The following is a 17,127-nucleotide window of genomic DNA, read 5'->3' on the forward strand; positions in this document are numbered from 1 at the left end:
CTCTTATCGCTATCTCTCACAAGCTCTCTGCTTTGTTGCCGTGCCTTGTGGCAGCTCATAAAAAGCCTCGCACCGTTGGCGGATCGAGTCATTCATATGTTTACGATCCGCCAGAGAGCAACACAGCATCCAAGCAACAATCCGTAAAATAAAATACAAAATACGATATTAACCACTGCGTAAAAAACACAAAAAGTTCTTAACTGAAAATTCGCCAGAATATCTTAAAGTACTTTAAATACACAAACAGTGGCATCAAGTGTCGAAAAATATTGTTTTATCAAGTGCGTGTATGTGCCGCGATCCACTCCTGAAAGTCTGCCCGACATGTAAACTGTAAATCCGTATTCATCCACTTTAACCAAGAAACCCGATCATAGACTATACCAAAGAAATATAATCTCAATTGTTGCACATTTCCGAATTGATTCAACGTGAAAAAAGTACAACTATAATGGCGCCCTTCTATAAGCGCATTTGCCGCAGCCTATCGAAGCGCTACAAGGAGGTAGGTGTATCAAAAATGTTTCCAGTCGAGTTTATTGATTTTGACCATGACTGATTGAGTACATCAACAGGCCATCAGATAAGATAGGGTAGGATATAGCGCGCAGTTCATTGTTTGGCAATGAGCTGTTGCCCAGTTTATGGCGCCTATATCAATATCGATACCGATATGCTGATTTATTATATGACGTCAATTTGACAATCTGGCGCCGATGCCCCATAGTACTGAAAGAAAATGGGCGCTGGGGAGCATTTGTAATCAAATGGCCGTGAAAGTGAAGTCGAGGTCAGCTGGCAAAAGTTAATTAGCTTAACTATTAAATTGAGGGCCCTGCCGAATAGATTTTCCAGGCAATTGACTTTCCTGGTCCCATGAAAACAAGCTGATTGCAAAGATCAAATATCTAATTAAATGAAATGCCTGGTTTTTCGTTACTCAGACCAAGACTAAACATTTACAATTATGTTGAGTTGAACTCAATATTGCAGAACTTTAGTTTGAAACCTTAGAAAACATCATCACAATTCTTTTAGTATTATAACTTTAAAAGAACAACGTACGATTTTAAAGGGATTTACTTTAAATATGTTAAGTTACATCTTTTCCTTAATAGTTTTCAAATTCTTCAGCAATTTGATTTAAAATACTTTCAATCTCTTAAATTGTCATTTATATAACTTGTGACAGAAATTTTTGGTAAAACTATTTCAATATATTTTTAATATCCATTAAAGTCACATCTCAAGTTTCGAGAAAAACAAATTTCCAAGTTATTTAATCGTTTTGAAAAGCTTTTAAATCTGTTCCCATGCCATAACTGTGCTCGTAAATATCATATATCATTTTTAATTGAATTGTTGCAGTTGTACTATTTGTTAATTCATTTATGCAACGTCTTCCACAACTCACGCCGTGCGATGACAGCGATGTCAAAATAAACTACCAGAATCAGCAACAAATGAAAATGGAATCATGCCAAGGCGCAGGTTGTCCGATTCCTATAGATACAATATACACAAGTATTTTACATGCATATTTATTTACTTGCAAAATAAAAACATGAAGCATATGTAATCCATTCCCAGACTGAGACCGAGAGACTGAGGCGAAAACAATGTCCAAGTTGTGCGAGTTGTCGCACCTCCTTACCCGCGACTTATTTTGATTTATGAACTTTTTACGATTTCATTGTGAGTAGTTCGTTCTTTAATACCCTCGGGGGAAAAACATGTATGATATCAGAGTTTCTTTTCATGTATATACAGATAAACATAAGTAGGAGAAAAATAACGGAAAATTACTTATAATTATAGCAAAAACAAACATGACACGAACAGCTGCAATTATATATCCATATTATACTCTATTATAGAGACTCAGACATCCTGTAATAAGGTGCCCTATGTCTATTGTTGAGTTAATAAAACAAAAACAAACAAAAAAAAAAGATACAATTTCCTCAATATGCAGCGTGTTCATAAGAAATTTTCCAAAACAACGCAATTATTTCATATAGTATCCGACACGGTCATTTCGTAGAATTTGCTATAAAAAACCTGTTGTGAAATCAAAAACAAAGGGTGAGAGGGTGGCTATTAAACTTTGTGTTCAGCTGATATTTTGATTGCAGTTGAAAATCGCTTTCGAGCACTTTCTCTGGAAAGAGAAATTGAGACTTATACGAAGAAATTGATATTTCTGTGTAATTTATGCAAGCGACATCTTTGTTAACTATTCTAGCTAGCAGAACGGTTGCGAATCGAACGCCCTTTGAAGGCAAAGTAATTTTTTGACCGTTCTAGTATTTTGCTTTGTTGCGCAATCCTTGCAAATCATAACAAGAGCCAGCCCATTGTTGGACTGGTCGAAAACGAATTATTAGCAACTGCAACTGAAACGAATGCAGCCTTGGTGGTCACTATCTGCTGCCCCACCCCACACACACACACACCGACACACACACGCCAAACACACACACATGCTATGTAAACAACAAATGTTTTGCGGCAAGTTTCCTGCACTTGCTGTCCCTCACACTCGCCTCACACTCTTCCATCCTGGCCTGGCTATAAAACACACGTTGAATATATCAAAAACAGGCAAATAACATTTTCGCTTAGCTGCAGCTTTTGTTTTTGTTGCTTGTCTATTGATTTTACATTGAAGCAACTGGAGACGCAACGGCTGGGGGCTGCGGGGAAGGCTAAACAAAGTGTTAACGTGCAAATGCATTTGTTTTTAGGCCTTGGTGTCGCAAACAGGTAACATTTAAGGCCAACGCCAAAGTCGCCCACATGAATGCATTTGGCAACTCAATTCAGAGAACAGTCGCCCGTCCCAGCCACTCTGCCAGCTCTTGTGCTCACGTTGAGTGTCCTTCAGCTAAAAAGGAGCCTCGACTAATGGCTGCACAGCTTGAAGCACGTCAGATCCTCAGAAAGACAACGCGCCTTTCTCGCATTTAATTGAATATTTAATGAGATTATTATTTAAATTTGATTCCACTCTAAAAAAGGCCAACTGGCCCTGGGGCAGGTGTAGCTAGTGGGCAACAAGATGGTGCTCAATTATTCACATGGCAACTGGAAGGCACGCGAAATTTCCACTTGGGTTCATTGCTCGCATATTAGATATCGAAGCATATTTCGATAGAGGTCAATCAAACAATTTGCGGGTCAACAGTTTTAGCCCCGTGTGCTTAAATTATATAAGTGAAAGAAAATAATATGGCCAAACATATTATGCTGCCTCTTAAAACGCGGTTATTGACTTGGCTGACTACAGTTTTTGTTTACTTTTAATATTTTTTTTGGTTTTGTTTTTTGGCACATTTGTCAAGGCCGCGCACGAATTACGGCTAATTATAGCCACAGACATGGCAGAAAAATAAAAGAAAAGAAAAAGTTCACAGGCCGCCGCCGCCACTCAGTTTACTTGGCCCGTTAGATGAGGCGTATACTTAATGTCGCTGGCGTATACTTAATTTCAGCAATTTCTCTTTTTAGCGCCAGTTGGCAGCCAGCAGCTGGCGTTCAGTTAAATAGTTGGTGTATGTGTGAATGAATTATTTATCCTTAATTAAACATTCGCATGTTTTTATACCCTGTGCCCATTAAAAATGGATCAAACAGGTATAATCAAATTATGCAAATGATATGTAACTGGTTGAGAAATACTTAATATATATAACACGCAGGTCAAATCTATTTGCAATTAGTTTTATATACATTTAAAGTATTTATAGAATGCTGTTGGTCTTTAAAAGCGACTTTAACTTTTGAATACTGAAATCTATCATTAAATGGAACTCTACTCCTACATATAGAACACTTAGCTGTACATATCTCACAGAAAATCTCGCCACGGGGTATCTGCTGGTGCAGCACTTTTGTTTATGGCCCTCTTACCTGATTTCCATCGATTTGTTTGTGCTGGGAACACCTTTGTTGGCCTTTTTCGGGGGCAGTATGTTAGCCGAGTTCCAAGTGTCTTGTAAGTGTCATTAATTAAGTGATAAATGCGCTGCCCTGGCCAAGTGCCCCGCTCGGCCTGCGAGTGCAACTGAATACGTTGTGTCTTCCTGCTGCGAGGCGGCGACTTGGCTTGGAATCCATTGACCCCAATTGCAGTGCGTTGCAGCTGCGTTTTGCTGCAGTTTTTTGCAGTTCCATAAATAAACTACGGCTATAAATAAGCACACACATATGCATGCATATAGATGCAAGATACAAGATACTGTTGTGTCTATATGCCATGCACTTCATTGTTCAGCATCTGAAAATAGCCGCAGCACACGGAAATGTTTAAGCAAACACGAATAGTTGAGCTGCAACAACTGGAGGCGAGTTCAGATGCAATGGGCTAGCGGGCGAGATGAACTGATCAGTTCAATTGGGTTGCGGCCAACACGCACCTTTGTAAAGCGTGATTTTGCACAGACTTTGCACCCTTGCGACAGGCATCTGGCGCTTGGCCAACAAAATTACAATAAAACCGTATGAGAAATTCCCCACAGCGTTATTAATAACCATATGTAATCAACTGAAATATCGCACACGCGATATGGGGATTGGGGAACGGGGAATTGTAACAATAGAGCCAATAACAATTAAGTTAATTATTAACAGAAAAACGGCAAATATCTCAGTAATAACAATGTTGATCTATTAATATGTTTCTGGCATATGAAACACAAACAAATTGTTTAAAGCTTGCAGCTGCACAGCCCTTAAGCGAGCGTCCGTTAACACAACTTTACGCTGATCTACTTTTGGCTTATAATTCCCAATTAGTTTTAACGCAAGCTGTGTTAATTGTCCAATGTTCGATGTTTGCTTTGCTTGGTCAAAATCAAACGCTTTTATTCGTACTGCAGAAGTTTGCACAATTTTAAAGAGCCAACGGCCAGCATATGGCAGCTGTGTTCAATGGCCAACCGTTTTAGACACATACGCCCCCGCCCCGCCCCCAACTCGTAGCCAAGCAAATGCAATCTTTAGCTTAAAAATGTTGTATTTATAATGTTCGCGCTTGTTGTTGCCAGCATCGAATTATTTACGCTATTGAACATAGAAAAAGCGCCATTATAATAAAAATCAAGTGATTCGCCTGGCATGGAGCAGGCCAGAGAGAGCGAGCTTATTTTTATACACATTCAAAGCAAACTTAATGTATTTTTAAACGTCGACATGTTAATGCATGCAAAAAAAATACAATAAGGCACGGCAATGGGTGGCACGGGGCAAGGCTGGCACATGGAGGTGTGAAATGAGCGCTGGCAGACGCCGACAACTCGGGCAATAAAATTATGCACACATTCGGCATATTTTGTCTGCACAAACAACACTTGGCCCTTATAAAGTCCATACTTTTTATGGAATTTGCATTAAATTAAAATGTATATTGCATAGCTTGAAAAACTGCATAAATATTAGCGATGTGCAGCGAATACTTAATAAACAAATGAGATCCATTTGAGTTCTGTTAAACTAACAAACATAGTCATACGCCATGTTGGCCGGATCGGAACGCAACAAAAGCATCAGGCGGTATTTTTCGCATTTTTATTAGTTCATTTTTGGGCACGAATTTCATTAATTTGTCTATTTAAAAATCGCTGCATATGTTTCTCTCATTCTGTTCGCAGCTTTCGGCTAATGGCCAATTGTGAATTGATGGGAAGCACACTCTCTGCAGAGAAAAAAAAAGAAATCAAACCATAGTTGAGTTTACTCCACTAACAAATACTCTACATGAGCTTTTTAGACAGTTTTTTGATCGAATTAAAATAGTTTTCATGTCTGACATATTGATTCATAAATCCAAACTTCTCAAAAAATGCCAATCACTGTACATAAAACTCTTTGTCCTGACTGACTGAATGACTGACTGACTGGTTGGTGATCTTTGTTTGTTGGCCTCCAGATCAATTTGGCATCTAAATCTGAAAACAATATTCTGGCTTATTCTGATTTGCTCTAAACTTATATTCAAAGCTCTATATAAGAACTAAATGAATACATGTTTCAGCGGTTTGGGAAACTTCGCCCTCAATATTGGTAAATTGACTAACCGTCCGATCGGATTAAGATTCATTTTCAAAGATCTTTGGGAGTATTTATTTTAAACGTACCGTGGGCAAGACCGAGGTATACCCGCTAGTACTCTATATAAGTTTTTTTTTTTCATATTCATATCGAATTTATTCAACTAGAAAATAAATGCATAGCAACGCATGAACCAGAATTTGTTTATTTTTTTTTTTGGTGTTTTACGTGATTGATTAAAATAAAATGTTAATTTTTTATTAAACAAAACAGCCTCGATTAAATAAACCGCTCAAAATAGTTTGCGCAATCAATTGAGTCCTTAATTGAAGATGAATTCATAATTTGTTTGATTTGTTTTAAATTATTCTAAAATAACCAACACCACAATTTTGCATAAATACGCATTCACACTCACATATAGCTAAATAAATTTATTTTTTGAGGCTTTCCAGCTACGTGACTGCACTCACGAGCACATTCAAAGCTGCTCGGCACAACGGGGCGTATGACGGCGACCAGATATAAGCGGGTGGCCAAGAGAAAAAAAACCAAACTTCTAGAGCACGAGTTAATTAACAACACAAGTCAGGTTTTAATTAACATTTAACTCTTTCGGTCTTGTGTGTGTGTGGCACATGTCGCAAAATTACGCATACGCCGCGTTGGCATCATAAAAATTGATGTCTCCATCAAGGACTGCGAGCTGCGGGCGATTGCACCCGTAAATTGCTCCCCCGTGTGCGTTTGTCCAAAAAGTTTCACTTGCGTCCACTTGAGGCATTTGCGGGTATAACTTTCATATATATATATATATATATATATATATATATATATGCGGCAAGTCGCGTGGCAGCATAACCAAAGGTGTAACACGCACACACTCATGTGTGCATTAATTGGGCAAGCGGAAAAAAAGGTTTTTTGTCATGCGAGCCAATAAAGTATACAAAATTAATATCAACATTTACTGAATAAATACTCAAGTATTTACCGTGTTTACCATGTGTGTGTGTGCTGAGTATTGGTGTGTGTGTGTGCTGAGTGTGTCAGTCAGGCAGTCCGTACTTCGTCTTTACAGGTGGAGGCCTAACCCATCCTGTAATTTATGGTAAAACTTTTGTTGCTTGCGTAAATTTGTTGAAAAATTTTCAATTTGTTGAAATTAATGCGTTCTGCTTGTTTATTCGCGTATATTTACGAGTGCTTCTGCAGGTGAAGGAGGCTCTTCTTATAAAGCTAGACAAATATTCTTAGTAACTTTCACTTGTAATTTAGCTCAGCTGAGCCTAAGAAGCATGTCAATAGCTAACTAAATGTATAGATGCAAGGTCTAAAAACGAACCGGAAAGCACGAAATTTGAGGTTTTCATGGTTTAAAATTTATTCGCCTGCTTTTGACCCTATTCATTTAGTTGTTTAAAAAAGTATTTTGCCTCGACACCAATTGGCAAAATGCTGAGCGTCAGTTTTTGCCAGCAGGCAACACGCGATGCCTTGAAGCAGTTGCAACTGGAACGCTTCAAGGTGTAGATAAGGCGAAAAGTTATTGTACAGATTGGACTGAGGCACTCCAGCTAAGTGGAGCACAGCCTTGAGCCACTCAAACAGCAATGGACGAAGGACTGAATAGAATTTTTACAATGTAAAGCCAAATGCTAAAAAATATTTTAAGAGCACCATTCAATGCTAATTGAAGAAAGCGTAGAAGTGGCTGGGCATAAGGGGGTGTTCATTGAATTATAAGAATCCGCTTAAAGCAAATCCTCTCGTCTTGTTCCAACCCATACAGCCATCCCTCAGCATGGACAATACGGTCGAAACGCTGCTGATCAAAAATGAGGGGGATTTCATCAGTGTGGAGCAGGGCAAGGAGCTGAATGCGCGTAAGCGGCACTCACAGCAGCTGGCACATCCGCCGCATGCCGGCCAACTGCATCATCATCATCATCATCATCACCAGGTGCAGGGACATGGCTACTCTCAACAGCAGCAACAACAACAACAACAGCAGCAGCAACAGCAACAACACAAACGCGATGAGAACATGCGACAGCTGTTGGATGTAACCAATACCCTGACAATTGAGGAGCTGCGCGACTTTGAAATGCGGTAAGTCTTTGAGAACGCCAAAGTCATCTATTGAAGATTGCATTTTATGCCACAGCCATAAACATGACAACAAATTCCTTTTAACCTTCAACCAGGCAAATCAAATAACAAAAGGCTATTAAAATGTTGTATGTAAAAATATATATGTGTTTATAAAATACGGCCTTCGACTGCATTTGATGGGCTGCAACTGATTTAAAATTTATTTATTTTGAATATCAAAAACGCTAAATTCTAAATTCATATATAACGTATACGATCTGTTGCCCAGTTTAATGGCAGTTTACGTGTTGATATGCCCTTCAAAATGTTATAAAAGAAAAAAAACGAGCAGGCAGGGAATAGATATTGTAATGTCTTTGCCAAGGGTATACTTTTATAGATTCGATTTAACCTTTACATCATGAAGCTCATCATGTAAAAAGTGATTCGAAAACTTGACATTTTGATTTTGTAGTGTGCATAGCAAGCTTAAAAGGCCTGACTATGACGTCTATCAATGAAATCTTAAGGCCTTAGATATTCAGCAGACATAATCCAGACGCTGTACGGAATCTGAAATGTCCGCCCTATCGAAGAGATTTACTTGTCGAGTAGCTTAAGAATTTGGGAAGATGTCTGCAGCTCTTAAGTCCTACAATGTAAATCGTAGAGAAGCTTAAATATATATGCAAAAAAGGCTCAAATCTAATGCTCAATTAAAGTTGATATACTTTTGAAGCAGCAGCAAATAAATTGAATTGCCATTGAATTAATGCACGATATTGCAGTTTGAAGCACATTTCGTTTACACCTTTCCCATGTGGAAGGTTTGCAGCACAGTGCATGCAACTTTGTGGCACTAATCGAAATTGGGGCTGAGCTCGTGCGGACAATATGTGGTCAACGGCTTGCACAAGCCATGGCCTCAGAGCCAGAATACCACCTGCCGTGCACATTTGAAAGCCAAGTTAACAAAAGTGCCTGCAACTGTTGCCAAGGCCAAGCCGCACACGCACTTCGATACGGCTGTGTGGGTATGTGAGTGTGAGCGTGTGTGCGCGTATCTGTTGTTAAGGCGTATTCCAATTAAAGCTTACATGATGCAACATTCCGCTGAAATTGGGTTTCAGCTGCTGTCAATTGCAGCTTTTCAGCTGCAAAAAACTGATTTTTAGATTTAAAGCAGCAATATTTATTTTTTATTAACGCGCTTAACAATTGCAGCTATGGCTCACCACATCACAGCCGGTCTCAGTCGGTGAAGATGCCTGGCAGTCGCGCCTCTGGACGCCCCAATCAGCTATGTCTGCCCCAGCAGAGATCACGGTAAGTGCTGCTGCTGCATTTGTTAAAGAAGCTCGACTCATGCTTCAATCCCGCCGCAAAATATAGCGTCGCCTCCATGCCCAATACTGGTGTCGAGGAGGAATACTACAGACTGCGGCACTTTTCCATCACCGGCAAAGGCGTTGTAAATCGCGGCGATTCGTTAAAGAGTCGACGCAGTCGCTCCAACAACAGCGTGGCCAGCTCCAACTCCAGCACGGAGCACCTGACCGCCCAGCAGCAGCAGCAACAACAGCAGCTGCAACAGGGACAACAACAGCTGCCCGCGCCCACTTCCCAGTCGGCACGCACCTCGCTGGCCTCCAGTCGTGAGAGCAGCACCTCTAATCCGGGCAATGGACCCTACAGGTAAATCCGGCACTAAGAACAACTACAGAATTTGCCACTCAACTTGAATCTAATCCCTTTTTCAGAGTTCTGATGCTTGGCGGTCCGGCGGTGGGCAAAAGTTCGCTGGTCTCACAGTTCATGACCTCGGAATATTTGCATGCGTATGACACAAGCATTGGTGAGTAGCCCGAATCTCCCGTCCTGCAACTGTTGCACGGTCAGCCACTGGCCACAACCAAATACCACTTGAATGCTGCTTAAACTTCGTCTTAGTGTTTAGGTTTTAATGCTTTGTCATTGTATGTGTGTGTGTCTATGTGTGTGTGTCTGTGTGTGTGTCTGTGCGTGTGCTTGTGTGTGTTTGTACTCCTTGTGTTAGTGTCAGTCTGGTCCTCAACCCTTGACCCTTAAGTGTGTGTATGTCTAGTTTTGTTGTGCCTTTAATTTTTGGTTTGGTTTGTGTTTGTTGCCTTGGCATTTGCCTTCACAAATGTTTTTCTTTTAATTTTTTTTACGTGGCTTTTGAGTATGTTTTTGTTTATCTGTTGAATTTGTGTGTCGTTTTGTGCTTTGCCCTTGACTACAACAATTTACGACCATCTCACAAACATATTTGTATTTATTATTATTTGCTTTGGTTTTTTTTTTTTTTGTTAATTTTCGCTTTATGTTGGTTGACTTTTTACGACCCCCGCCTTGTACATATGGACACGGAGATTTGATCTCATAAATTGGCGTAAAAGTCCATGGAAAAAAAAAGCAAATTTTTGCTGGAAAATTTTTACAATTCGAATTGGAAAATTTACACACTAAATTAAAATCAATACGAAAAAAGAAACAAATAGAAAATGTTGCAGATGTACAGTGCGGCTAAATGCTTTTCACAATGCGGGAATTTGGAGTGAATATCGGCAAAAATGTTGGACACTTTCCAAAATACATAAAAAGTCAAATATTGAGACTTCAAATTCCCATAGTTTTAGCTTTTAATTTATCAGAAATTTAACGCAAGCACCTAAAACTAATTTAAGTGTAAAAATGCATTTTTTTAATATTCTAAACACCAAACACTTGCCAACAACAATATAAAATTATTGATATTTTTCTGTTCTCTCTCGTCTTTTGACCATTAACCATATATAATAAACCTAATGTTTCATTCAACATAACAACAACAACAACAACAAAATTAAACAAAATCTAACGAATTCAATAACAAAACTTAATTCAGATCTAGGCAACTGTGATATACGCATACATATTGAAAAAGCCGCCGACGGTAATAGCAACAATAACAACAATCAAACAAAAATCTATTACAAATAATTATTACTATAATTATATTTATTCAAATTCCATACTTAATCTATACTAAATGCTTTCAACGAAAAAAAAAAAATATTAAAAAAATATCTACAAAATATTTTTATTTTTCACTTGTTTAACGTTTGAGCTGCATTTGCGTTGCGTTTCCAATTGAATTCCGATTAACTTACTCAACTAGCTCTTAATTTTATCTAATCTAAACACACTGGACACACGCCCACGTACACTCCCTTCAAATTTAGGCCACTGGCTTAGTCCTAAGTAGTTTTCTCTACCACACAACCACACGCAAAGTTTCCAAAACTAACATAAACTATTTCCCACCCCAAAAAAAAAAAAAATAGTAATTACCTTCTTCCAATAAATGCGGCTCTGTTTGCTCAAGAACTCCCCCCTCACTCTAGTCCCCTGTGAATGGGTCAACTTATTACAAAATAAACACATATATGTGTACATGTTATGAAGTTGAGAGAGTTTGGTAAAGTCCTTTGAAATAAAGTCATAGAATAATATATGTCATATATGCTGTGTGTCCAAAAATATAATTAATAATCCATACACACGCTTTATTTTACCCGGGCCTTAATTTAAATGTCCGCTCAGCTGATAAATGTGAAAGCAACTATAAAATCTCATGAAATTTCAGTTGGGTAATCAATAAATCCAACCAATAGGCAAACAACAATAACAATTGAAGAGTCAATTACAATTGTAATTTATGTGCTGCCATAAATTGAATAAGTGCAGGTTGAAGGGTCAGGCTGGTTCAGATATATCATCAATTTAACCGTATAGTACATTCAATGAGCTCTAAAAACAATAAATTCAATATATGCAATATGGCTGATAAAAATAAAGCACACGCACATACACACACAAACACACAGTCAAGCACACAGCCATTCATATTTCATAGCATACCAATGGGCGCGCGGCGGGAATTTAATTTTTGTTAAAAATCAATCAAAAATATTTAAAACCCCTCATAAAATATTTGGCAGCGCATTGTGCACAATCTGAATCTTCATGCTACCATCCCAAGCTATATGTATTTGTCCTCACATCTCATATTAGAGCCCCTGAATACAGAACCAGAATTGCATGAGAAATACCTCCACCAAACACCACCAAGCCACAAACCTGTCCGTCAATTGTAAATACATTTGTAAAATATATACTATCTGAATGAAATTCACGTTATTTGCACCTTTTATTTGTAGCTTTATCTTGCTCTAGGTTATTATAAACTTTATTTTATTTTATAATTATATATAAAATAAATTATATCGGAATTCGTTATTAATGAAATGTTTTTCAATAAACAGATGATGAATCTGGCGAAAAAGCCGTATCAGTATTACTCAGCGGCGAGGAGTCCGAATTAATATTCATAGATCATGGATACACCGAAATGACTGTAAGTACTATGACTTATATAGGGATATAGCTATTTGCCCGCACACTCGAAATGTCACTTTGAAGTAAGGTCAATCCACAGGCATCCACACCAGTCACCATCATTCAACCTTAGAGATACTTTATCTGTGACATTTCATAATGCTATTAACATATACAATCAACACACAGACACACACACACACCAACACACAACTCAGGCATCTCTTGAACCTCACTCAATGTCAGTTTTGTGTCCTTTGCTTTCACAGCCGGATGAATGCTTGACCAACTATGATCCACATGGCTATTGCGTCATTTATTCTGCCGCGGACCGAAGCAGCTTTAACATTGCCGAACAGGTGCTTCAGGTGCTATGGACCAATCAGAATATCGCACAGAAAGCCGTTATACTGGTGTCGAACAAAGCGGACCTCGCCAGGAGTCGACTCGTTACATCCGAAGGTAAATAAATGAGACTCAATTCAGCTGACTAAACGATTTCCAGATTTTCCTTTCATTAACACTTCAAAATGCGCTCGATTGGGTTTTTTTTTATCAAGTTAAAATAGCTACACTGTCACAATGTGTGTGTATGTGAATGTGTGTGTATTTGAGTGTCGTTGGATATCTGCAAAGGACACCACAAAAGCAGCCACAGACAGCTGCAGTCGCTTTAATTTTGGGTTTTCAATGGAAGTTGATCAAGCGGAAGTCGATTGCCGATTGGTCCAACCCAGCACACACCTACACACAGTCACACGCACATACACACCCACCCATACTCATGATGCATATGTATAAAGACATATATATATATATATATATATATAATAGATATATATGTCTAGCGGCAAAAACAAGCCATCGTTAAACGTAAAGCAAGTGAAGGTCGCTAAACTGCTTTACTGGACGCTCATTGCCTTTTATGTACATTTAAGTATATCCACTTAAAATACCCTATGAAATTCACTTACATTTTAAGTTGAATGAAATGTTTGTGACACTATTAAAGTAGAAAGTGTTTTCAGGCATTTTAACCAATTGTTCGCTTGACAGCTGTAAACATTAACAGACGTTAGCTTAATGTTAACAAGAGCCGCTGTTAAGTGCAGTTGTAATAACATATCTTAAGTGAATATCTCACTGTTAATGTGGATAAAATTTCTGTTTCTGTTGATATAGCAGATTCCGTAGGCTCAGAGTATTTAACAATGAAATTTACCACTTGGCAAATCAGAAGGCAAATTTAAGATGAAATAGAGTATTCACATTGTGGCATCTGCTAGACAAATGCTAATTCTTGTTTTATATCAATTTAAAAGGTCAGCAGATTTATTCACCGTTAGCGGGCGCACATGCCAGGCTTATGGCTTTCATCTAACAAATTCAATATTTTCACAAATTACATTTGTTTTTAATGGCCGTTTACGAAAGTGTCAGCGTCAACAGTAGACAAAACAAAAAAAAAACGAGAAGCAAATTTAGGTCATACGGCAGCAGGTTGGGGCATGGGACAAGCAAATAAACTGTGAGCGGTGTGGGAAAACTGAGGCGGGGTAAAATTGTTTAAGCGCAAAATTGATTACATTTCATTCCTGCGGCTTACGCCTTAATAAGCTCATTGCTATTGTTGTCAATACAAAGAGAATGCTTGGGGATGGTGTTTCCCAAAATTTCATAAAATATTTATAGCCTTCTGAGGAGCAACATCAACGAAAATATGAGGGTACCTCAAAGAATTTAATAACTGAAAAAATAATAAGTAAATAAATAAATAAAAAATCAATTAAAGCAACTGAACTGTGAAAATGCATAGAAAACACGCTTAATAAGGCAGGCTGAGTATCTGGTTGTGGCATGGGTATATACTATATTTAAGCAGCTGCACTCAGAAACATTTAGAATTCATAGCATTTGCCATTTGGCTGCCAAGTAGTTTTCATTGTTTATGAGTTTTGTTTGCTTTTAATTAAGGCGCCTGAGCAGGAGCCAGCTGACTTTTGTTGTACCATGCCGATGGTTAGGGTATGAAGAAGGGGCTGATAAATATTTCTCATATAAATCTTTAAAGCTTCTCGTAGTGCAGAATGTTTGGCCAGCTGGGGGTTTAATAAAAGCACCGTGATAAGCTGGTGGCATTTAAGAGGAAGGGAGATGAGAACATCCTATCAAAATCTAATAAAATGACGCAAACTTTTTTTTCGCACATCGTTAATAAAAATCTATATATATGAGCTCTTGAGAGGGTGTGTGTGCTGGTGTGTGTGTGTGTGTGCGAGTGTGGTTGTCATAAAAACAGGCCTGCGAAAACAAACGCATAGCTACTTATTGTAGTCGTAGGCTACAGATTTTAACGACAGCAGGCGCAGTAAACGTGACGAAATCTATAGAGAAGGCAGACATGGTAACACCAGGGGCAGGCGCAGGGTCAGGGGCTGGAACGGAGGGACTGGCGCAGGGTGGCTGAGGTTAATGGGCAACGTGTTTAGGTATTAAGTGTCCAAGTTTTGCTTTTTATTACACGCCCAAGAGTTTAACTAAGCGACGCAATTTGATTTGATTAACTTGCCGCATATCTGAGATTCACCGAGGCACTTAAAAATTCGCAACTTGTTTATTACAGAGGGCAAAGCCATGGCCACCGCATACGATTGCAAGTTCATTGAGACATCGGTGGGCATTAATCACAATGTTGATGAGCTGCTGGTGGGTCTGCTATCGCAGATACGCCTCAAGCTCGAAAATCCCGAAAAATCCAGGTTAGTATTTGCAAAAGCGCACAAAACTTTCGATTGCAGATTTATAATGCTATTTTTTTCTGTTATGCAACTTTTAGGGATCTGTTTCGCAAGCGTTCCATTCGCAAGTCCAAGCGTCGTGCCTGCTCACCGCTCAGCGCTGGTTGCCTCAATGCCAACACGCCGCTGGGTCCGCTTGGAGGACCACTGGGTGATGCGTCTGGTACGCCGCCAGGCAGCGCACACAGCAGGTTAGTCTCACACTGTGGCCTTAACACCTGCCAGCTAATAACAAGCAAACCTCTTTTCTGCTTCTCAATTTGTAGCCCGCGTAAATATCGCGGTTCGCGAACCTCCACGAGTCTCAAGGTCAAGGGTCTGCTTGGTCGCGTCTGGACGCGTGACTCCAAGTCGAAGAGCTGCGAGAATCTGCACGTGCTCTAAACGCCTCCACACACCAACACACACACCCACACACACATCGACTGAGCATGGGGCAGCAATTAGCATGGGAAGAGGGGGGGACATTTTAGTTATTAACCCATTTAGCCTTTTGGTTTTCCCAAATTTGGTGCATACAAAATCCCGAGGATTATTTACATATACAATAAATAGAAAAGCTCCCTAAAGATACATTTCGCCTAAGTTTTGAAACGTACAAGCTACAAATAGACTCCTAACTCATAGCTGTATTATCTTTGTATATATGTATGTATAATTTATAAAATATATACTTTAATGCTAGTCAGTTTAATATTATTTGTATTAAGTCCTTATAATTGTGTATGAAACTTTGTGTACATATTCAACAAATATAAATATACTTTTAATTTATTTTATAAATGTGTTTGCTTTCGTTTAATTACGTACAATCCAAATCGACTTCCATGCCAAAAATATTTTTTTATTATTATTATTTATTATTTCTCACCTAAGACTTCACAATTTAATTAAACAGTCAATGAAATCAAATTAGTTTACGAAGCTTGACCATTTAATAACATATTATATTAAATTCGAAATGTAAAAAAAAGAAGGTAAATGCAAATCAAAAGCAATAATTTTTTGTAATTTTTTAAAGAGTTTAATTATAACCCAAAATGAGATATGAATCAATTGTACTGATTTTTAGCATGTTTGGCAATTGTTCGCCGAATAGAATTTAACATTAATTAAATTATATACTTATAATGCTAATTCAATTGCATTTTATTAAATCGTACTAATCTTCGTGTTGTTCCAAATTGATTATTCAATATTTAAAACAAACAAAAAAAACAAAAAAAAAAGTAAAAATTCATTATAATATTCAAATTCAATTTGCATTATGTAGTTTTTAAGTAATTTGCTTATTTTCGGCGCATGCAAGCAAAATATTTTTAATGCGGAAACCATGTGCACAGCTTAGGCACACATTATAGGTTTCTTAGATAAGTCGGGACCATTCGAAATTGAACTAGAGCTACCACACAAAATTTGTGTTCTCCTATAATGGGGAATTCGATTAGATCTTACATAAAATGAACAAGAATATCAAAATCCAAAAGAAATAAATAAGAAATTGTTTAGTAAAGTTAAATCATGGGTACAACAATAACTGTCTGTATCAGATTTGAGGAGATTCTGTGCAACAAAGTTTTTTTTTTTCTTTTTGGAATATCAATGTCACAATTTAACAGCTCGTACATATTTTAATATGTTAAAAAAAAAACTTTGCGCTTCATAATTATAGATGTGAACTAAAGTGTATTGTATATCAAAACTATTGCAGCACAATGGAATTTAAAAGAATACATAATAACTTACAAAACAAAACAAAAATTTGGCAATGCCCAATTCA

At 38.1% G+C, this 17,127-nt stretch overlaps 2 protein-coding genes across 2 annotated transcripts in view; both read left to right on the top strand.

Annotated features, from left to right (window-relative positions):
- Positions 1–152, top strand: part of LOC115760697 (mucin-5AC-like) — a 32,374-nt gene extending 32,222 nt beyond the window's left edge. The window contains exon 8 of the mRNA XM_030702162.1: positions 24–152. Coding sequence (XP_030558022.1) covers positions 24–152 — 129 coding nt within the window. The remainder of the gene's footprint in view (positions 1–23) is intronic.
- On the top strand, positions 124–16,096 carry LOC115761103. The gene is made up of 10 exons (XM_030702730.1): positions 124–508; positions 7,847–8,166; positions 9,373–9,474; positions 9,541–9,843; positions 9,909–10,003; positions 12,477–12,568; positions 12,819–13,011; positions 15,173–15,308; positions 15,386–15,538; positions 15,614–16,096. Exons 1-10 carry the CDS (start codon positions 455–457, stop codon positions 15,729–15,731), a joined length of 1,566 nt encoding a protein of 521 aa, XP_030558590.1. The 5' UTR covers positions 124–454; the 3' UTR covers positions 15,732–16,096.
- The last annotated feature ends 1,031 nt before the right edge of the window (positions 16,097–17,127 follow it).

This window comes from Drosophila novamexicana, unplaced genomic scaffold (genome assembly GCF_003285875.2).
Source record: "Drosophila novamexicana strain 15010-1031.04,08,12 unplaced genomic scaffold, DnovRS2.1 tig00000462-arrow-pilon, whole genome shotgun sequence".
Classification (NCBI taxonomy): domain Eukaryota; kingdom Metazoa; phylum Arthropoda; class Insecta; order Diptera; family Drosophilidae; genus Drosophila; species Drosophila novamexicana.

Coding starts and splice junctions, on each gene's coding strand:
- LOC115761103 (XM_030702730.1), top strand. CDS start 455: ATGGCGCCCTTCTATAAGCGCATTTGCCGCAGCCTATCGAAGCGCTAC. Junction 509..7,846: donor TATCGAAGCGCTACAAGGAG/GTAGGTGTATCA, acceptor CAACCCATACAG/CCATCCCTCAGCATGGACAA. Junction 15,309..15,385: donor GAAAATCCCGAAAAATCCAG/GTTAGTATTTGC, acceptor TGCAACTTTTAG/GGATCTGTTTCGCAAGCGTT.